The sequence below is a fragment of the Ursus maritimus genome, unplaced genomic scaffold (genome assembly GCF_017311325.1).
Source record: "Ursus maritimus isolate PB19 unplaced genomic scaffold, ASM1731132v1 scaffold_26, whole genome shotgun sequence".
Taxonomy (NCBI): Eukaryota; Metazoa; Chordata; class Mammalia; order Carnivora; family Ursidae; genus Ursus; species Ursus maritimus.
Window position 1 is genome coordinate 27,149,139 of NW_024425119.1, and position 23,113 is coordinate 27,172,251.

At 41.6% G+C, this 23,113-nt stretch overlaps 1 protein-coding gene across 3 annotated transcripts in view; it reads right to left on the reverse strand.

Moving 5' to 3' along the window:
• The window catches only part of TMTC1 (transmembrane O-mannosyltransferase targeting cadherins 1), a 257,865-nt gene that overhangs the window by 111,848 nt on the left and 122,904 nt on the right, over window positions 1-23,113 (reverse strand). For all 3 annotated transcript variants that reach the window (XM_040642292.1, XM_040642290.1, XM_040642291.1), the window contains one exon: window positions 4,878-5,067. In XM_040642292.1, the coding sequence (XP_040498226.1) occupies window positions 4,878-5,067 (190 nt within the window). The remainder of the gene's footprint in view (window positions 1-4,877; window positions 5,068-23,113) is intronic.

Genomic DNA, 23,113 nt, shown 5'->3' on the forward strand with positions numbered 1-23,113 from the left:
AGCAAGCTCTTGATGCTAGAAATATGGCAGTGCACAAAACAGGGAAAAAAATCTCTGTCCTCGTGGGGTATACATTCTAGTTGGAGGAAGGAGACATTATATAAAATAACAAAGTTTACAGCATTATAAAAATTGGAAGTACAGTGAAGAAAAGTTAAAACGTTAAAAGGGAGAAGAGTGGAGAGTATATGATTGCATTTTAAATAGGGTACATATGGGGGTGCCTGGGTAGCTTAGTCGGTTGGTGTCCAACTCTTGGTTTCAGCTCAGGTTGTGATCTCATGGTCCTGAGCTTGAGCTCAGCACCATCTGCTTGTCCGTCTCCCTCCCCCTCACCCTTTCCCCCTTTTCACTCTCGTTCTTCCTCTCAAATAAATAGAGTACATACGGTAGGCTTTACTAAGAAGGTGAAATTTGAGGCTCAAGTTTATGTAACTAATTGGCACGCTAGAGTTTCTTGAGGGTGGTTATTCATTATCATACTTGTATTATCAACTTGATTTACAAAATGACTAAGAAGTTGATTACTTTAAGTAAGGTGTTTGGGGGAAAATAGTTTCTTCAAAATATGGTGCAGAGAAAAGTGCATATCCACCAGCTAAAAAATGAAGCTGGACTCCCATACCACTACATATACAAAAAATAACTCAAAATGGATCAGAGACACAAATATAAGAGCTAAAACTCTAAAACTCTTAGAACAAAATAGCGTCATAAATCTTCACGACCTCAGCTTTGGCAATGGATTCTTAGGTTTGACAACAAAAGCAACAAAGAATAACAAAAAAGGAAAGAGACTACACTTTACTAAATAAATTAGAAACTTGCGTGCATTAAAGGACATTATCAAGAATGTGAAAAGACAATCTAAAGAATGGGAGAAAATATTTGCAAATCATTTATCTGTTGGGGATTTAAGATCCTAAAAAGAACTCAACAACAGAAAACCCAACTGAAAAATGAGCAAAGGACTAAAATACACATTTCTCCAAAAAAGATACGCAGATCGCCAATAAGCACATGAAAAGCTGTTCGTCATTGTTCACTAAAGAAATTCAAATCAAAACCACAAATATATAGCTCTTCATACCTACTGGGATGGCTTTAAACAAAATAATGGAAAATAACAAGTATTAGCAAAGACTGGATATATAGGAACAATTGTATACTCTGAGTGAGAATGTTAAATGGTGCAGCCGATACGAAAAATATTTCCTTGAAAAGTTAAGTACATAATTACCATACGACCTAGCAATTTCAGTCTTAGGTATACATCCAAGGGAAATGAAAGAGCATGTCCATGCAGAAACCTATACACAAATGTTGTAATACGGCAATGCTCATAATAGCCAAAAGGTGAAAACAACATGAATGTCCACAAACAGATGAATGGATAAACAAATCATGGTGTATACATCCAGTGGAATATTATTCAGCCATTAAAAGGAACTAAGTATTGATACATGCTACAGCTTGGATGAATTTCAAAAATATTATGCAAAGTGAAAGAAGTCAAACACAAAAGGTCACATATTGTATAATTCTTTTGATATGATATATCCAGAATAGGCCAATCCACTGAGACAGAAAGCAGATGAGAAGTCACCAGGGAATGGGGAGGGGAGAATTGGGAGTGATTGGTATGGGGTGTTTTTAATGACGAGATGAAAAGGTTTTGAAATTAGAGCTGGTAGTTACACAACATTATGAATACATTAAGTATCACTCAACTGTATACTTTAAAATGGTTAACTGTATGTTATATGAATGTTTCCTTAATAAAAAAGGTTTTAGTCATTCAAAAAATTTTTTCATCAAATTTTTAGGATCACATGTTTGTATTTTATATTCAAATGACAGTTCTGTATTCATTCCAGCCTTAGTCTGTTTGAAACATTTTAATCTTTTTAAAAATACAGCTTTATTGAGATATAGTCTACATATAATATAATTCACACATTTTGTGTGTATATTTTGTTGAGTTTCGGTAAACATATGCCATTTAGCAACCACCACAATTAAATTTTAAAAGCATTCTACATTCCAAAAAGCCCCCTTAAATCTGTTTATACCCATTCCCCAGCCCCACATATTTTCTGTCATAGTTCTGCCTTCCTAGGCATTTCTGGGCAATTCTAGAAAAGGGAGAATTACGATAACAGACATTTTTATGAATGGAATCATACACTATGGAGTTTTCTATGTCTGGCTTTTTTTTTTTTTTTAAGATTTTATTTTTAAGTAATCTCTACACCCAGGGTGGGCTTGAATTGACAACTTCGAGAGCAAGAGTCATGTGCTCTACCTCCTGAGCCAGCCAGACGCCCCCATCTGGCTTCTTTTACATAGTAAGATGTGTTTGAGGTTCACGTATGCCTTTTTATGTGTAAATAATTTATTTGTTCCTTTACATTTCTGAATAATTTACCATATTATAGTGTATCCCTTTCCGTTTTGAGGTTGTTTCCATTTTTCAGTTATTATGAATACTTACAAGACTCTTGTGTGGACATAAGTTTCCATCTCTTTGGTAGATACTGAGTAGAATTGCTTATTTTCACATTTAATTTTTTAAGAAACTGCCAAATTTTTCCAAAGTGGCTGAGCTGTTTTTCAACCCTGATCGGTATGAGGGGTCCAGCTGTTCTACATTCTGGCCAACACTTAGGATTGTGAATCTTTCTCATTACAGTCATTCTAGTGGGGATGCAGTGATATCTTTCTGTGGCTTTAATTAGCATTTCCCAAATGACTAATGATGCTGAGCATCTTTCTATATGTTTATGAACCTTTGTATATCTTCTTCTGTGAAGTGCGTTTGAATTTTTTGCCCATTTTTAATGAATATTTGTCTTATTATTGAGTTTTAAGAGCTCTTTAAACGTCCCAGATACAAGTCCTTTATAGATGTATGTTTTGCAAATACTCTCTCCCAATTTGTGACTTGCCTTGAGTGATTTAACATTATCTTTTTTTTTTTTTTAAGATTTTATTTATTAATTTGACAGAGAGAGAGCACAAGCAGGGGGAGTGGCAGGCAGAGGGAGAAGCAGGCTCCCTGGTGAGCAAAGAGCCCAATATGGGGCTCGACCCAGGACCCTGGGATCATGACCTGAGCTGAAGGCAAACAATTAACCAACTGAGCCACCTAGGCGGCCCTAACATTATCTTTTGATGAGCAAGAAAACACCTTTTTCAAGTGGAGCCTATGGGGGGCTTGAACTCATGACTCCGAGGCTCAAGACCTGAATTGAGATCAAGAGTCGGACATTTAACCAACTGAGCCAGCCAGGCGCCCCTGAGGAGCAAAATTTTTAATTCTAATGATGTCCAATCTGTCATCTTTTTCTTTTATAGTCTAAGAAATCTTTGCTTAACCCAAGTCCACAAAGATTTTTCTCCTGTTTCCTTTTAGAATTTTTGGCATAATTTAATTCTTTTGCTTCGGATTATGATCCACTTAGAATTAGTTTCTAAGTGTACAGTATGCCATAAGGGTTAAATGTCACATTTTTTCTCCTTATAGATATTCCATTATTTCAGTTCCTTTTATTTAAAAGACTATCCCTTCCCCATTGAATTATCTTGGCAACCTTGTCAACAATCAATAGAGCATGTAAATGTGAGCTTACCTTTGGATTCTTAATTCTATTCTGTTTTCTACTTACTATCCGCCCCCCCTGAGTTTCGGTCACACTCTCCTGTTTCTTTACATGTCCAGTAATCTGATTAGAAGCTAAGCCTTGTGTATCATACGCTGTAGTGACTCTGTATTCCATTTTGTTCTTCTGAAATGTGCTGGTTTTACTGTTTTAATATATAATGAACTTGCCTAGACTCAAAATGAAGAATCCGTTTCTCTGTAGAGCTGAAAGTTTTGCTCGGGTTTTTTTCCCCCCCCTTTTGCCTGAATCTCTGGGGGAATCTCTCTTGTGCCTGCACAGCTTTTCCGATCAGCCAATGATTTCAACAGAGGTTATCAATGACAATTCAAGCCAATGAAGCTTCCCCTCTCTGCTGCCCAACCTGTGTATGGGTTAAAAAATTCATTCAAATTTGCAGGAAATATAAGTCTCCCCGGGCTTTCAATTTTGCTTGTGTTCCCTGGGGAGTCCGCGTCATTTAGCAGCCAGACCTGCATGTGTGTGGAGCATATTATCAGCTCTTGTTTCCAAAAGTTCCCCCTTACATTTCCTGCTGCTCTGCTACTCTCCCAAACCCAATCAGCCTCTAACTAGTAAACCTGTGGGTTTTTTCACACCAGCTGGGCTTGGGGGTGGGGGGATTCCCTCAAGGAGGACACGTCTTCCCCAACGCAAGAGCAATTTTTCCCTAAGTAAACACTTTCAAGTACTTTGTTGTCTTTGGTCATTCTTGAAACTGCTGCATTTAATAATTTTTTTTCCAGTTTTATACCATTCTTTTTTTGAGGTGAGAATCACCCAACCCACCCAGTCAGGCAGGCAGGCATTACTGGAAGTAGTATCTTCACCATATTTTAAGCACTTATGAATATATTATCATTATCTCATTTATCATTACATGAAATCAAACAAGTTATGGCAAAAATTAGTCAACTACAGCGGGGAAAAAAAAATTCCTGTTTGCAAACATTAAATTTCAGATCCAATTTCAACACGGTTGGTAGAACAGTAAAAGAGATCATATAAGGAAGGTGGTCAGGATCTGCTAACTCCGCTAAGGTCTTTAACATATGTATTACTTACCTGGAAAAATTTAATTTTTTTTTTAGTTTTTTTTTTTAGAAAAAAGAGTAGACTCAGACCACCTGGGGGTGGGGGGCGGGGAAGGTATCACTAAGTATAGAGCATCTGTCTTCAAATGCAGAGAGTTCAGCTGGATTGAAAGAAAATTACCTTGAAGGCTGCTAAACAATGAAGGCTCAGTAAGGTCATCACAACTGCCAGAAGGATGGTGGCTAAGTTCCGCACGTCCCATATGGTCTCCACCAGAGGAATACTGCCGACCTGCCAGTCATAGCACAGGGTAACAGGTGCAAGCAGAAGCCACACGTTGAAGGCCAAGAGGTAGGAATAAGTAAGGAACCTACGAAGAGAAGAAGAATCACTGAAACACAACTCAGGTCCATGATACTTTGCAAACATTCGTTTACCACGGTTTAATTAAATAGCCTTGTATACTGTCAGTGTTATCGGAAAAGACAAAGCAAGATGGAAAGCCACTCATTCATTTCATCATTAAATAGGTCATTCTGGAACATATTTAACAGTTCTAGGCACTGGGGCAGGTGCTGGCCTTTCAATGGTGAACAAGGAAAGACAGAGTTTCCATGACATATATTTAAAAATTATCATACAAATAAATACATTACATCCTGAGATAAATGCCAAGAAGGAAAAGCTTGATGAAAATATATGACAGAAATGCTGTTCTGTTAGGTACGATGCCCTGGGTGAGAGACAGACATTTAAACTGTCCTTTTTTCACAGTGCCCAGAAAACTGCCATAGATAGTAAAATATTTAATCATGTTTATAATAGATTGATCACACTGAATTATTTCAAAAAATCAGAGCATCTGTGGTAGGGAAATGAAGTCTCTTAGTCACAAGTAAAGGGGCTCGCCTTCAAGAGAAGGGAAGGACAGCTATCACCCTGCTAGGGAGGACAGACAGACCTAGGGAAGGGACGTAATGAATGCAGGTGCTGCTCCTGTCCCCTGGCTGTGTCTAGCCCCTAAGGGAAGGTGAAAAGCATTCCACTGACCCCGTTCCCTTCAGGGTAGAGGAAACTGAATTTATTTAAATGTGTTCGGCCAACACAAATCCATTAAGTAGTGGTCTAGACCCTTGAGAACCACAGAACCATCGGCACGTAACAGACTTCATCCAAACCTGTGCTCTAGGACACCAACCTCCAGATGGCTTCTAGCAGCGCAAGGCGCGTCCCTAGGATGACCCCCACCCCCACTAGAACCCCTGCCTGAGAAAGCGCAATGCTGCCAGGAGAACTCACTGTTGGTTCTAGCCAAGACCTGACAAAGGGCCTCTGACCTCCCTGTCTTTCTCCCAGTGTCTCCCAGCACTTTCTGTAAAGGGCTGACAATGATGAATATGTGTCTCCCACGACTCCCAAGTCTTTCTCAAGGACCTGCGAGCCATTCCTTTAAAATGTACTCATCAGAAAGGACAGGGCCTGTCTCCCAGTGTCTGTAAGAGGGTAACTGCCAGCCAGCAGACACAGCCAGCCTAAATGCACCCCGACGACCATTCCTTTGTAATTTTTCACTTCTCCGCCTCTTCTGAGCCCCAGCTGGCCCAGCTACTCTCACCCTCCCTTTAAAATGCCCTATCACTTCTGCGCAAATCAGAATGGCGCTCAGCTCTCTCCCCTGCTGTCAGCAGTTACTGAATGAAATCTATTTTCACTGTTTTAACGGATGTCCAGCTGTGTTTCTGTTTGACACCCTATATGGGATTAAATAGAATAATTAGATAAATTCCTCATCCTCAAAAGAATGCATAGCCAAATAGTGAAAACAAGATATACAAAATTGAAGAAGCAGAATGAGATGAGCACCATAACAGTACAGAATGTGAAGGAAAGTCTTCTGGCAGTGGTCAGACTCTTTTGGAGGGTTTCTCGGATTGGCGAAGAGGTTAGATCAAATCATTTCTAAGTTAGCTTCCAATATGAAGAGGTATTTCACCTTGAATTCCTCTCAACAAGTAGCTACTGGTTGGGAATACCCTTCCCAACCGATCTCCTTCCCTTCCCTCCTTTCCCTCCAAGGTTGGCAGTCACAAATCATCAATGACGGCCAGGTGAGGCTTAGGGTTGGGGGTTACTCACTGTCCCGACTCTCAAACCCCAACAGAGAAAAGGGCTGAAGGAGTGGGCAGATTTCTTCTTTTTTAAGATTTATTTATTATTTATTTGAGAGAGAGCGAGAGAGAGAGAGAGAACTAGCAAAATGGGTAGAGGGAGAGAAAGAGAGAATCTCAGGCAGACTCCAAGCTGAGCACGGAGCCTGAGGCCGGGCTAGAGCTCACGACCCTGAGATCGTGACCTGAGCTGAAACCAAGAGTTGGATGCTTAACTGACTGTGCCACCCAGGCTCCTCAGGAGTGGGGACACTTCAGTGGTGTTTCACAACTCTTTTCCTCTCTGTTGGTAATTTTAATAAAATGTTAACATACAAATTGTGCAGTACACACTGAAAGCTTAATGAATTCCAAGCTTTATTTTCTAACAAAAATCAAAACAAAAACACTGCCTCATCCCTTTTAGCCTTGGGGCTGAGAAATTGTCTCATGGGAGAATGCCAACCGCGCAGGAAGAGGACTGGGTCACTCTGGGCTTTGCTTTATCACAGAGCTTCTAAGCTGATGCAATCTGCTTGTTAGCTCAGGGAAGATTCTCTGTGACTTGGCTTTAAAGAAGGTGGAACCATCAAACAGGAAAATCACGTTTTGTCATTCAGTTACTCTCCAGGTCTGAACAGTTACTTTAAAAAAATGGTATCTCTCCTTCTTGATATACTAGTTACCAGCAACGATTATAAATGGCTGCTAAAATTATTAGGTGAAAGCTAATAGGGTACTTCATAATGGATGGACCAGGCTAAATCAGGTGCCTAGAACTGACTAATCAATTTTAACATCACAGAAAGGGAGACTAATAGCCAAATGTCCTTCCGATGGAGATATACTACCACCTATGAGGTAATCTTGTCCCCTCCCCCAGAAAAAGAAAAGAAAGAAAGAAAATCAAACTTGAATCTGATCGGGCCCTTTATTACCAGTTTACATCAAATACAGAAAAATGCCAGAACATGTTACATGACACCACAGGAACGCAATGTGACAAATCCAGAATGTTGGCATTCCACAGAACAAATGATGTTGGGTTCTTCCACAAATAACATTGTAAGGGAGGGTGACAGGGGCAGGGGGCCAGGAGGGAAGAAAGAAGAGGGCATCTGTAAGTCAGATGAGACCTAAGAGACGTATCAAAGTATAGATACTGTTTAGGTGCTAACTCAAACAAACCATTCTGAAAAATAACCACTTATGAAAAGGAAAAATTGAAACATTGATTGGATATATGATACTCGAAAATCATTGTTAATTTTTAAAGTGTGATAATGGTATTGTGGTTATATTTTTTAAGGGTCCTTATCTTTCAGAAATACATACTAAAATATATGCACATGAAATGCAAATCTGAGATTTGCTTCAAAATGACAGACTGGGGGTGAGGGCGCAGAAGTGGGTGGGGTATGAATGAAAACAGACGAGCTATGAGCTACGATTGCTGAAAGCGGGTCATGGGTCTGCAGAGGTTCTTCAGGCCACCTGCTCTACTTTCATTTGTATTTGTTATTATCCATAATAAAAACTATCTTTGCTTAACTAGGCAACAGAAACGCAACAGGAATACTTTCTTATCTTAGGTCTAATGGCAGCCTGACCATGGACTAGCTGCAAATGCTATGTAGTTTTCTTTGAAGCAAGCTCCACACCCGGTGTGGAGCCCAACAAGGTTAAAACTCAAGACCCTGAGATCAAGAGTCGGATGCTTAACCAACTGAGCCACCCAGCCACCCCACTGATGTGTAAATTTTTATTTCAGTTGTGAAGTCCACATCTGAGCCTTGCCCTGCAAGCTGTCCTCAGTTTCTTATATTTTTTTTAAAGTTTTTTTATTCACGTAAGTGATCTTCACACCCAACATGGGGCTCAAACTCATGGCCCCGAGATCAAGAAGAGTTGCGTGCTCTTCCAACCGAGTCAGCCAGGCACCCTAGTTTCTTATATTTTCTAGACTTGCAATACTGTGTTGACAAAAAGAAAACATAAAGAATAATATTTTTTCAGTTACAATCTCAGTGTAGTTATTTAGATTTTTTGAAAATCTTTTTATACACCCAAATTATGTTAAAACAGTAAAGTAAACCACAGAACTAAAAGCAACTTGCCTTCCTATAACACTAGGAAAGTCAATGCCATTAACTTACCCCTTTTAATACCTATGTACTGTCTCCAGAAACTCAAGAGACATCACCTACCTTGTCATGCATATGAACTCAGATCAATGTTGCTAGTAAACTCTTTAAAAACTATTTGAAATACTGAAACAGCACTGGAAAATTTCTGCAAATTTAAGCATAAAGAAGCCACTTGGAATCACGCCAAACGCTAATTACATTTTAGAGGGCTAGTTGAGCTGGCTGTAATCAGCAACTCAAGTCTTTCTTTTAACTAGCTGAGTATGAATTACATTTTAAACTAATCATCTTGTTTATTTCTGCTAAAATTTCAAAACCAGATTCATCTGTTGCATATCTCTGCCCTGCTGAGTTCTCTTTTTCAAAGCAGGAGAAAAACCAAATGAATTATTCACCCATTTTCCACCGTGAATTCTGCTAACAGGAGGAAAGCCACTAGGATATCTTGCCAACAGAACGGAAGGGAATACACAGGAATTCAGCTTTAACAATTCAGTCATGAAGTTGCGTTGACAAGCCAGGGACTAGGGGAGAGGGAGGTGGTGGCTCTGGGGGGGGGAGCTGGCCTGAGTCTAATGGCACCTGAGCAAACAGAGTGCCTCTTACAATCTAAATCTTCATTTTTATCAAGAAAAAATGAGAGAATTATAAGGGCAAAAATATACATAGATTCTGTTCCTCGCCTTTGAAAAAACTGTTCTGGCCAAGAAATACACAAGCCTAGCCTATTTCCTCATCCTAGGAAGATGCCTAGGTTAGGGACGTATGAAAGTATTATGCATCGCAAGCAGAAATATACAGCACTTGCTTGTTTTATATAAAAATGTTACTGCTCAAAGAAAGGTTCCTTCTTTCTCATTTACTGAAAAGTCCTTCATTGTTTCGTAAATATAGGACACCAGGTCTACTGCATACACTGAGTCCTCTCGGGAAGGGCATCGGCTAACAGTCAATAAACCGGCCTCGGTATAAACCGCCTTTATCACCACCCCGGGGCACCCTGCTGCCCTGACTCTGCTTCCAGTCCCCTGGTTTTGGTGATCTGTCCCACCCGTCCCTACACTGTCCCCTACTTTCAACTCTTGAATTACCACGGATGCTCCCAAAGGGTGTCCACAGTCTCGCGGTGCCCCGGCAATAATGGCAGGTCTTTTTCAGGCATAACCTGCCTATTATCATCATCATTAGCATCTTCGTCCACCTGCTACCATCTTCTCCAGAGCTAGCCAAAGAAAGCTACCTCCTGCACCGCCCTTCTCCATAGACAGAACGTCCCCTCTGGAATTCAGTAAATGTTGAGGAATTACTCTGTGTCCTTTTCTAGGTGCTGAAGGGTGATAAGATCTAGTCCCCTATTCTTCAAAGCATTTCACAGCTTTGGTGGTAAGGACACAGACACACGTGACATGGTTGAGTAATTGTGAAATATAAAGATTAAATTTCAGTGGAGTCCTAAGAAGTGAGAGATTAATGAAAAATGGAGAATTCAGGGACGACATCCTAGCATCTGCAGAGTTTAAACTGGTGGGGAGATGGGAGATAGACAGTTCAGGCCAAGCCCCCAGATGGCTTTTAACTGTACACAAACAGGACACTTTTGGGGACAGGTAAGGATACAGGTCATAACAGAGCACAGAATTACAAATGTGTAATATAAAAGATTATAAAATGACATCTGTTAAAATGTCCAAAAGGAAAAATATCACGACAGTGTTGGATGAGGACATGGAGAAACGGGAACTCTGAAGCACTCCTGTAAACTGACGAAGCCACTTTGGACAAGGGCAGGTAGTTTCACGACCGCACCTTAAACGCATGTGTGATCTAGCAAGTCTACTCCCGAGTTTATACCCAACAGCACTGCACACAGACGTTTACCAAAAGACATTCGCAACATTGTTCACAACTCTTCTTAATCGTGGGGAACTGGAGACAACCAGAGGGCCCTCCACAATAACATGGATACATGCACTGCAATATACCCCTTCAGGAAATCTATTCGCAACAACATGGATGATCATAATGGTAATTCAGAACAGAAAGGGAAGACACACAGCAAAAGGAAATCACGGAAAACCATCGATAGACAAGGACAGGGTGACTGGAAGCAGGACCTGACCCCCAGGGCCCAGGGCTGGGGCAGAAAGCCACAAGGCCATCCCAGCTAAATGGACTGTGTAGATGGCAGTCTATCGCCCTCACCCCCTTGCTCCTCCGTAACAACAGAGTAAAGGCACCAGGACCTTCCAGGCTTTCCAGGACCAAGGCCCAGCAGTACCACTGAACACGTGCTGCTTCAGCCCCTGGGAACAGAGACGGCAAGACCATTTCCAAACACTTAGTGAAATCGGAAAAGATTCAAGTGACTCTCACCAGCTTCTCACTGCATTTTGCTGTCAAAGTCCTGGTGGATTGTAAGAACCAACGGTCTCACCGAACCAGATCAATTAAAGGTAGGGCTATTTGGGGGCACCTGAGTGGCTCAGCCAGTTAAGCATCTGACTCCTGATTACAGTGCAGGTCGTGATCTCAGGGTGCAGAGATCGAGCCCCCTGTCGGGCTCCACACTGAGCCTGGGGCCTGCCTAAGGATTCTCTCTTTCTCCCTCTCCCTCTGCCCCTCCCACCCCATGCGCATGCACACACATGCTCACTTCCTCTGTCTTTCTCTCAAGAAAAGAAGAAGGAGGAGGAGAGGGAGGAGAAGGAGGAAGAGGAGGAGTGGGAGGGGAGGAGGGGGAGGAGGGTGAGAAAAAGAAAAGTAAAAATAAAAAAATACAGGTAGGGCTATTTTAAAAATTCCCATAAGAATCCAAAGATGGAAAGTAAGAGTAAAACCAGGCTTCTCACAAACCCAAACCAAGTGGCTACCATTACACAGGATAGCATCCTCCCTTTGGGCCACAGGCCTTCCTCATGGCTACCCTGCTCCTCTCAGTATTTGTTCCATCTCGTGGGCTTCTTGAGCACCTGTTCCAGACTGAGACTGCAGCGTGGTCATGAGGGTGGCTCCCGCCTCTCCTTTTCTCTTGTCCCCAAACACTTGTCACTTTGGTCTTCACGACTCTCTCTCAGGTGTCCAGTTCCTGAGAGCAGCACCTGTCAGCTCGCCTCACCTTCTGGAACCAACTCTCACGGGCTCCTGCTGACCCTTCGGGTCCCAGCGAGGATGTCCCATCCTCTGACAAACCTTGCCTGTCACGCCCGCTGCTGGGCCAGGCTGGGTCCCTCTCTGTGCTCCCACAGTCCCGCCTGGGCTTATACACTGCCCTGTCACTGCGTGTTCGCGAGTCTGCTGCCCCCCAAGGCAGAAGCTCCTGGGGGCAGAGCTGGGTCTCGTGGACGGTGACTTCTCCAGCATCTAGCTCTATAAATGGATGGAATTGGTGGGTTTTAAGAAATTAACCTGCTATTAAAATAATATCTAAAAATCTGCAAATATTTCCATTTTATACTTTCGTTTCTGGCCGGAGGCAACCACATAGCTTCATATGGTCCTACAAGAGATGCCTGCTGGGTTTCCAGTTGTCCAGACAGGTAGCTGAAGGGTGCAGCCTGAAGATTCTGTTTTTGGGTGGCCCCCTCGGCACCGAGCACGGGCTAGCCCACGGCACACCATCAAAGAGCATGGAACGTTTGAGGAAAGACACCCCCCCCAACATGTCACAGAAACATCATTGAACAGTAATGCCAGCCTTACATTTTCTTACTTTACATTAAACTGCAATGAATATAGTGTACGTGAGGACTCTCGTTACCGTGCACAAATCACAAAGCGAGTCGGAAATGTCACTAGGCCTCTGACCTTTTGAATGTGCCATTAATACAGTTATTCTATTAGCAGAGACCGTTTCACTGGAGTAGAAAAAAATGAATTTCAACACGCCAGACTGTCAGCAACAATTTCTCACCCGTATATCTGTTAAAAAAAAAAAAAGTAAATAACACCTTCTGCAAAATAAATACTTGATTCATTTCTTACCTAAGGTCTGTTTCTTTCTGTTAAGCATTTAACAACATCTTCATTTCAAATACTTCTCTCTCATGGAGCACAGGTTTGGCTTCCACTGAGCAAACACATACTAACTGGTCACTATGCATCAGGCACAGATTCCGGATTTCCACAGCAGAACCCTACTGGTATACTAATGAACCACATCCAGTAACACTACCAGTCCCTCCACATGTACAGCATTTTCCAGTTCACCAAGTGTCTGCATAGAAGGATTAGCGGATCCTCACACAATCTCTGTGACGCAGGTATTAGTCTCATTGCTGCAGTGGGGAAAGAGCCTTATGGAGGCTGTGACTTGTTCAGTGTCCCGCAGCAAACCCATCGCAGAGCCTGCACACAGGACACCATTCGCTGGCTCTACGTGCAATTCGCTGCCACATCATAGTCTCCCACTCACACACCTTTATTAATTTGGAAAGGAAATACAATGGATCAAATATTGGTACTTCATGGAAAAGCACCTGAGACCCTGACTTATTTCTTGAAGAGGGAAGCCCAGGTGAATTTCAGCTTTTCTATTAAACCAAACCAAACCAAACCAAAACTCCAGCTTTTAGTTAAAGCAGGGCTGACACAAACTTAAAGCCAGTCTGTGATCCCCTCTACTGCACACTGAACAGATGACTACACTGATACCAAGGCTTGCTAGAGTGTCGCACAAAAACACCGAATCCTTACATAAAAACCCTGGGCTTGGCATTTTATTCGTTATGAAAAGCAATCTGTCTTTATGTTCCAGTGTTAGGACAAAAGAAGGAAACTGTTTCTTTAATTTGTATCAGCTTCTCAGGGATTTAAGATCATAATAGAAACATGGTATGTAGGTTTAAAGGCTTATGTAGTTTTTTTCAAGAAGTAAAGTATCAATAAGTAATCCAGACCAGCCATTTCCAACAACTGATCCCCACTCCGGAGGTGGCAAGTGCCACCTCCCCAAGCTGCCTCTGCGGGCTCCCTCCCTTTTCCTCTGCCTTGTATTTCTCCTCTTCGTTCCCAGGGTCCAAGACAAGTTAGGTCAAGTACTATTGAATAGTATCATTTCAGTTGGGAAAACTGCTCTCAGTGACCTTGATAACCTCTTTCATCCCCAAGAAGCTACTTTTCTAGGAATGTACTACAAATGCATAATGGAGACAGCAGTCTCCTTGCAGGGAGCTCTTCAGCCACACAGGTTTATGCCTGAGGCTTTCAAACAGGGTGACACACACGTGCCTCCAGACCCACTTAGACTGAGGGTCAAATAAAGACTTCTCTTACCCAAATATTCTTTCAGAACTTCTGGGACTTGAACCAGGAAATCGACCTTTAACGTACTTCCCTGGGTCATTCTAGTTTGGTATGAGAGTCACCCTAGTTTGGTAATCAGTGCTTTAAAAATCAGAGTAACATCAGTTTCATTTAAAAAAAACCACACGTATGAGGGACCTCCTAACACAAGGCCCTGCCGGTTGCCAAAGCAAGAACAGCAGCTCATTTTGCAAAGCTCACCTGAAACACACAATGCATTTTAAAATAATAATTTAAATTTGAATTCAATTTGTTCAGAGTTTAATTATGAAATAGTCCTTACGTTAGGGGCTCCAAGAGCTATAAAAATTAGGAAGACGTAGGCCCTGAGGCTGTCACGATCAAAATCTAAGGTTTTGTGTGTGCCTGTTTGAAACTATCAACTGAAAAGGGAAAGAGAAAAGAAGCTTCTTTAGAAGGAAGATGCTGAGTTCTACCTCCATCTTAGTATTTCCTATCTTGATATTTTCCTACAAAGTAATACAAGCCTTTGCCTAGATTTCCAAACAGCAGAAATAGATCTACCCACTAAAGGAGATATATTCTACTTGCTTATCCAGGACATCTCATGAAAATACATGATGCTGATGGGGGGGGGGGGGCCTTTATATTCGTTCACTGAAAACCCCATTCTATTTCCTGGATTTGAAAGACAACCATTTACAATATTATAAAGGCAATACTTCTTCCATCAAGTATACACGGCTTTACATCCTGTCCCCTTCCAATCTCTCGGATGGAAACCCAATTACTAGGCCGCAGCCGCAGAGAGGGGCCTTAATAGTGGATCACTGTGTTTTCTCTTCAGCAGGCTCCGGCCCTATGCAGAAGCCATACTTAAGTTAGGCCTTAGCTCTTATGTTGAATCGAAGATTTATAAGATTGAATGTCGAAGGATCACATTTCTAAAGAGACTTATATAAACAGGTGAGTAACTCCTGGGCCCAAGGACGATTCTGTGACGGAACAAGGGCACATAAACCTCTTCCATCACTTCTCAAGTGCAGTGCACCCAAACCACGGAAGCAGAATCTTTGGGCACTGGACCCCAGAAGGATACTTGAGTGTGATTCCCCAGTGTTTTAGAGACACATGCAGGTCTGGCAACCCAGCTGGAGTAAAATCATCAAGCCCCGGACGGCTGTAGTCAGGGCACAATTCCGGTGGCAACTGACAGGAAGTGTCACGAGCGTCCGTGGTCTTGGGCTCTAAAGGTCGTTTTGTTCAGATGGGACTCAAATTCGAAGTCCTCACGCCCAAAGGTGGAGTGCAGTACGAGTCCTCCCACCACTCAGAGTCAGCTGAACAAAACATGAGTTGGCGGCTTAGAAGAAACCACCCAAACCAGAGGCAGAGGAAGGCTGTGGAGGGTGTGGGGTGGGCTCCACACACCATTTATTCCTCGCCAGCCCGCTCATCCTTCACCCTCCTCAGCCCAAGAGCCCCAGTGCTTGGTCTAGGCCAGTGCTGTCCCAAAGGAAATACAATAAAAACATGTATCATTTCAAATTTTTATTAGCTACATTTTAAAAAGTAGGATGAAACATGATAAATTAATTTTAGTAATATATTTTGTTTCAGTGAATAGACTCAAAATATCATCTCAACGTAAAATCAGTATAAAATTTATTAGTGGTACATTTTAATTTCTTTTTTTCTTACAGGATTTCCTCTCCAAAAGCCCAGGTAGACTTCATTTATCCTCACGACTCACCTCAATTCAGAATAGCCACATCGGAAGTGCTCCGTAGTAGTGTCACGTGACTCGCGGCCCCGTAGCGGACAGCGCAGGTCTAGACAATCACGTTGGCCCTCAGCCCCATCCTCCGCCTCTCCTATACTCAGCTTGTCCTTGATTCTATCCTTTCAGTTCAGGATTCCTGCGACAAACTCATGTCTCAATTCTTGGCTCTAGCTTTCCACTTTCCACTTTCCAATCCAATCCCCAAATTTTCCAAGCGCAAACAAAATTTTCAATCCCCGAATTGCTGAAATCACTACCATGGTATTTTTTTTTTCATTTTTATTTTTATTTTTTGTCCCTGTTTCAGAACATGTTTTTTGTCACCACTCACTCTCTTTCACCTCTGGTAAAAACTTCCATCCTGGCCCTTGTTTCTACAGAAATTCCATGTGGGAGGAGAGGGAGAGAGGGATTTGGACATATGAGGGCCAAATTTTAACTGTAAAATTTTTTTTAAAAAAAGTAATTTAATAAAATCTAAATTTAGAGCAATTACAAAGAAAATAATAGAGATCCTCTTATGAGTTATATAAACAACCTACAGTCACAGCCATGTGGGCATTCAAAGATGCAAGAATTGTGAAAGACCCAGGAGGGAAGCAGGAGAGCCAAGGTAACAAAACAGGGGGCAGACAGACGGCCCCACAGACAGAGTTCCCTTCGACACTAAGCGCTTCACCACCTCAATAGAGACGGAACTGAAAATCAGTGCCAGAACCATGGTGCTGTATTCATATTTTCTTGTATTATATTTAATCATGCAAGTTAACCAGATACCCCACAGCATAAATCCCATCATTCTCAAGGAAACATTTGGTTGCCTTTATGAAGTTACGAGTAAGCAAACCCTTACAGATATTTTTGAAGACAGGAAACTGAACAAGGCATTGGGTTGGGAGGAGGCTGCAAGTGACAATGATAATCACATTTCTGGTGTTCCCAGAGGGGTATCAGGTGTGCAACAACCCTCTCAGCAGGGCACCTCAACGAGGCGTACTCCTTTCCCCCAGAGGGCAGGGGAGATGACCAGGACCACCATTCACTCACTCAACCCTATGCTCAGGAGTTATTCTGTGCCAGGCTCTGAATGAAATCGTGTTAGGGGCCACCAGGGCAGCTGCTGCTCGCAGAGCTAGGAGCAAAACCATTCAGTAGCCTAAGTCTGCTGTTACAACACACTCCTATCCAACTTTCTGAGACCTACTTCTGTGAAGCGGTCCCCTCTGTTCTGGAAGGGAAGACACCAGCCCTGAGGTCACCCCAGCCACCTGCCTTAGACCTGCTCCTCCGGAGAACGCTCACCGCAAAGCCACCAGGCTGCAGCTCCCTCCCTCCCAAGTCAATACACCAGATCCTGAATGTCAAGAAAAGAGCAATCTCCACAGTCAGTGGAAATCACTAAGTGTACAGCCTGTGAGTGGGGAGCAGTCACTCTGAGTTTCGTACCAGGGAAACCTTCCTGCAAGAGCTAGCACTTACCTGAGCCTTCACGAATGGGCTGGGCTTACACTGAGAAAGAGACAGCAGAGGTAAATAGAATGCATGGGCGTCTGTGAGGGTCCCAGGATTCTGAGGTGTTACATGGTGGTGGTTCAGGAAACATGCTTGAGAAGGTTCTGGCAAGATCTTTCAGATCAACAATGGCTAAAGAATGAAGGAAAGGGCATTACAGGACTGGAAAGGAACATATAAAAAGACTCTGAGATAAAAGGCAGTGGTGCAGGTAGGGAACTAAAGCAGGGTAGGATGGTTACTGTCTACGGTTAGAGAGGAAGGGCACGGGGGTATCAAGAGATGAGACTGAAGAGAACCACCATGGCCAAATTCCATACTCCTTATCCTAAAGGGGACAGAAAATCACTGACCTCTTAAATATTAAGCCAGTGAGAAATATCATCTGGAAATAGTGTGGAAAATGAATCTGAGGAGAGCAAACTGTGGGGAGAGAGACAAGTTAGGAGGATTTCAGTAATGCATGGGAGAGACCATGAGAACCTTAACAAAAATGGTAGCAGCACGGATAGATATTGTGAAAAAAATTCTAGTGACATTAAGATCAAAGGTACAGGACTATGTGACCACTTGGAGGTGAGCGACGAAAGGAAGGTAGTAGCCAATCGTGATTACTAGGTTATCTGGCTTGGACGACTGGGCCCGGGGGAGCTGGCTTGTCAAGAGAAAGCTGTGCCAACCACGGTATCTCCTCCATCTTTAAATTCTACCTACACTTTTCTTCTCAGGTCTAAACAGAAATGGTTATAATTCAGTGTCATACCATTCAACTGATCCACACGATCTCAATTAACTATGGGTTGAAAAATTTAGTGATGAGTCACATCAAATTCCTGGCAGCTAATACAATCTGAACGTTTGGGTTAAAGTGGAAGGGTGAAAAATTAAGAGCCTTATTGCCAGTGTATTCTGATAATGATGATCCTCCAATATTTTATTGATTTACTTTGTGATCCGACATGCCCCATGATCAAGTTTAAGAAATCAAATTCTAAATGGCTTCTAAATTACTGTTAACAGAAACTGTACCAAAGTACGATTTTAAAAATATTAAAGATTGAATCCTCACACGAATCCACAGTGAAAATAAAGGTTTATGTAACTGTTTAATAAGGCAACCAGACACTTGACAAAGCCAGTTTATTTTATTTTATTTATTTATTTTTTTTTTAAAGATTTTATTTATTTATGTGACAGAGAGACAGCCAGCGAGAGAGGGAACACAGCAGGGGGAGTGGGAGAGGAAGAAGCAGGCTCATAGCGGAGGAGCCCGATGTGGGACTCGATCCCAGTACGCCGGGATCACGCCCTGAGCTGAAGGCAGATGCTTAACGACTGAGCCACCCAGGCGCCCCATGACAAAGCCAGTTTAAAAGAAATTTTGAGTTAGGCAAAGCCTTCTCAGATATAAGCTCAAGCAACAACAAAATAGATACGTTGGGTTTCATTAAATTTAAAAACACTTGCGCTTGAAAGGACACCATCAAGAAAGGGAAACAAGAACCCTCAGAAAGGTAGGAAGTGTTTATAAATCATATTATCTGATAAACAACTTACAGCTAGAATATACAGGAACTATTACAACTCAATAATAAAAAGATTCAATAATAAAATAATAAAATCCCTCAATAATAAAAATAATTAAAAACTGGTCAAGGAATCTGCACAGACATTTCTCTGAAGAAGATAAAGAAGTGGCCAATACACAGACGAAAAGATGTTCCACATCGTTAGCCATTAGGGAAATGCAACTCAAAACCATAAGGAGATACCCCTATTTCACACCCACTCGTAGGGCTGTAATTAAAACAACAGAAAGACTGTCAAAAAGACAAGTGCTGGTGAGCATGCAGAGAAACCAGACCCTCGACTACTGCCGCTGACCGTGTAAAATGGCGCAGCTGCCTGGCCGTTCCTCACAAAGTTAAAGACAAAGCTCACATCCATGACCTGGCAATCCCACCCCGAGGTACATGCGCAAGAGAAATGAAAACATACGCTCACCAATACTTGTCCATGAACGTTCATGGCAGCATTATTCGGAAAAGCCATCAACAGAGGAAAGGCAAAGTAAAAAGCGGTACACCCATACAATGGCATACTACTGCGGAATGAGCAAAGAATGGGGTATGAACACAGGCTACCACATGGATGGATCTTGAGCACACTGTGCTAAGTGAAAGGAGCCAATCAGAAGACCACATATTATTTGAGTCCGTTGATCTGACGTGTTCTGAACTCAACAGAGACAAAAAGCAGATCAATGGTTATCTAGGAGAGGGGGGCTGACGAACAAATGGGGAGTAACTGCTGATGGAGATAAGATTTCTTTTCGGGGAGATGAAAATGTTCTAAAATTGATTGTGATGATGGCTGCACCATTCTGTGAGTATAGAGAAAACCACTGCATCGTATACTTTAAGGAGGTGAATTGTACATAGGAAAATTACATGTCCATAAAACTGTTATTTAGATATATATAAATAAAATAAATATATATATAACTGTATACATATATCAATATATTCAAATTAAATTTGAAAAACTAGGGCTATCTAGTTCATAAAAATAAAAAGGAATGAGATTGGTAAATTAGACACAAATTTGTTCAATTTATTGCCTATGAGGCAATAAAACTAACATTGGTAGTCTTATTTCCTACTACAGAGAATAAGAAATAATCATGCCTACCCTATTCTGTATGTTAAGTTCTAAGTTGACAGAATTGTAAAATATAGTGGTGTAGATGTAAATAAGTCAAAGTTGTATTCTTTTAGGTTTGTTAGACAATGCCGCACATCAGAGTAAATGTCACAGTCATCTGTTGTCTTACTCCCATGTCTTTGATAATTTTTCTTAACAAAGGATTCTCATGAGCAAACCATAATGACTTTGCATCCCGGTGTTGGTAAACAGAAAATTACTGGGTATTTCTTCCTAGCTAAACACATGGAAACAGATCATCCAAAAGTGAAGGAATCTCAGAACAAAAGCCACAAGAAATCATCTGAACGAAACAAAGGAAAACTTGCCCAAGTAACTCTTAAAACTGTTAGGCTATTTTTTTAACTACATGTTAATAACTGTAATAACTATAGCAATATTTTATATTAATAACTATAATAGCTATTGCAATCTAGTAATAATTACGGCAATTATTAAAGAAAGAGAAAGCTAGTCTGAAAATTCTCAACTGATAATAGAGTAAGTTATTACAGTGACTTTAAAAGAAGATGTAATATTGCAAGATAGAGGCAAAGACGCCACAAAAGTTGTTGGGAGTTTATAAACCTCATAAAAGGGTGGAGCATCAATGGGGCAGACACAGCTGGATGACAGACCTGTGGTTAGTAATGACAGGCTCAGGGAGCCAGCCAAATCATAGCTAAATTGCACTGCTGATGAGAAGGAAAGAAAAACCAACAGAACTCGGAAACAGATCCAAGGTAATCCAATTTAAGAATAATCAGCCTACCAGAGGTCAAATAATTATGCAAGCAGAGTAGAAACCTTACTTGAGAAAGAAGACAATTTCCTGGGTGCTCAAGAGTCAATTATAATGCAGCTACCTTAGAGGAATGTGAAAAGCCATTTATAGCAACTGTCATTGAAATGTCCCTGGGTATCTACATATTTTAAGCATGAAACACAGAAATAGAAAGATCCATGGTTTGGGGGTGGGGGGTGGGGGGAGGAGCAGGGAGCTGCAAGCGGGGCTCAATCTCAGGACCTTGAGGTCATGACCTGAGCCAGAAACAAGAGTTGGAGAGTTAACTGTCTGCGCCACCCAGGCGCCCCAGGAAGAAAGCTATGTTTTTTTTAAAAGAAAAAAGGGGAAGAATCTAAAGGTGTTAGGATATTGTGTTCTATCACTTTATACTGATGAAATTACCTGAGAATAGTCACTTAGATGGATTCACAGGGAGAAAGTTCTAGATGCAACGTGTTTCAGGCCCTTCTGAAAAAGGATATATATGCCTTGGAAGTGAAGGGCACCACCTGGCTGAACGACTGGTCCAAGGTACTAATTTTGCCAGAGGTTTCACCAAAGCATTTTTTCTGCCACCAGCAGAGATAAAAATGCAGCTGAACACCCCTGGCAGCTAGGAGGGCAGCGAGTCAGAGACCAAAGACCTTGTCCTGACACTAAGGGCCACGGGGCAGGCACTTGCTTACTGATGACAGAGATACGAATGAAATCACTGGTTGGTGGGTGAGTTCCGAACAGTCTGTTCTGGCGGTGCATGTAGCTATTTAAGGAGCTACAGAACCTGAAACAATTTATCAATGAGCTAAAAATATCCAGACAGGGCTCCTAGAAATTTTGAAAGCCAGTGAGAGCTACCCAAAAAGGCAAGTAGACTGCAACATTAACAAAAAGCTGGGTTAGAGATGTCATGATAATCCAACAACAATATTTTAAAAGATATAAGCTATAAACAATTTATAAGTGTCTAGATTACCTCAAAAAGGTAAGCCAACACTAGAGGCTGGATATCATATGATTTCTGAAGGCATAGTCAAGATTCTCTAGTAGAAATACATGTCAGAAGTAATGGAAACAATTGTGACATGATATTTTTTTAAAGATGGGTTAATCAAATTGGAAGTTATCTTTTTTGAAAGGGAAATTGCCTTTAAAAAAAAGAGGAAGAAAAGATCAAATTGGAAGTTATCTTTTTTGAAAGGGAAATTGCCTTTAGAAAAAAGAGGAAGAAAAGCCTAGGAACAATAAAGAAAAACATACAAAGCAAAGCAATTAGCAATGTAGCAGTTAAAACATATAAAATAAATGAGTCAAATAAAGCAAAGATCACTGCCTGGCATAGAAACAAAATCCAACAATGTGTTGTCCCTAAGAGATATAAGTAAGCCAAAATAATAACGGGCAGTAGATCAAGGTTTAAGATTTATTATGTCTTTGCAGTGAAGGTTACTATTATGCAAATGATATTAAATTTTAAAAAGTATATATAAAACTACAAAAATTTAAGAACAGTGCATCTTAATATTTAAACATAATAGCAACAATATATCCTTTTAAAAAAATTTATTTGTTTGAGAGAGACAGAGACAGAGCATGAGCAGGGGGAGGGGGCTCGAGGGAGAGGGAGAAGCAGACTCCCCACTGAGCAAGGAGCCCCACAAGGGGCTCAAGCCCAGGACCCCAAGATCATGACCTGAGCCGAAGGCAGACATTCAACTGACTGAGCCACCCAGGTGCTCTGCAATAATACATCCTGAAGAAAAGTTGTAAAAATTATCGAATACAATTATATCTGAAAGCCTTAGCAGGACAGCACAGCAGACTAAACAGAAAAGGAATTAAAAACCATCTCCACGAACTGGATCCACTGATCAACATCACTTCTTGGTGGTAAGAGTTAAGATGGCGGAGGAGTAGGAGACACCGTTTTCAGCCGGTCCTCCGAGTCGAGCGGGATAGGTACCAGACCAGCCTAAACAACCACGGAACCAGCCTGAGACGCAGGAAGACGCATCTGGATCTCTACAAATGAACATCTCCAGCGCTGAGTATTGAGGTACGAAGCGGGGAGCCCTGAA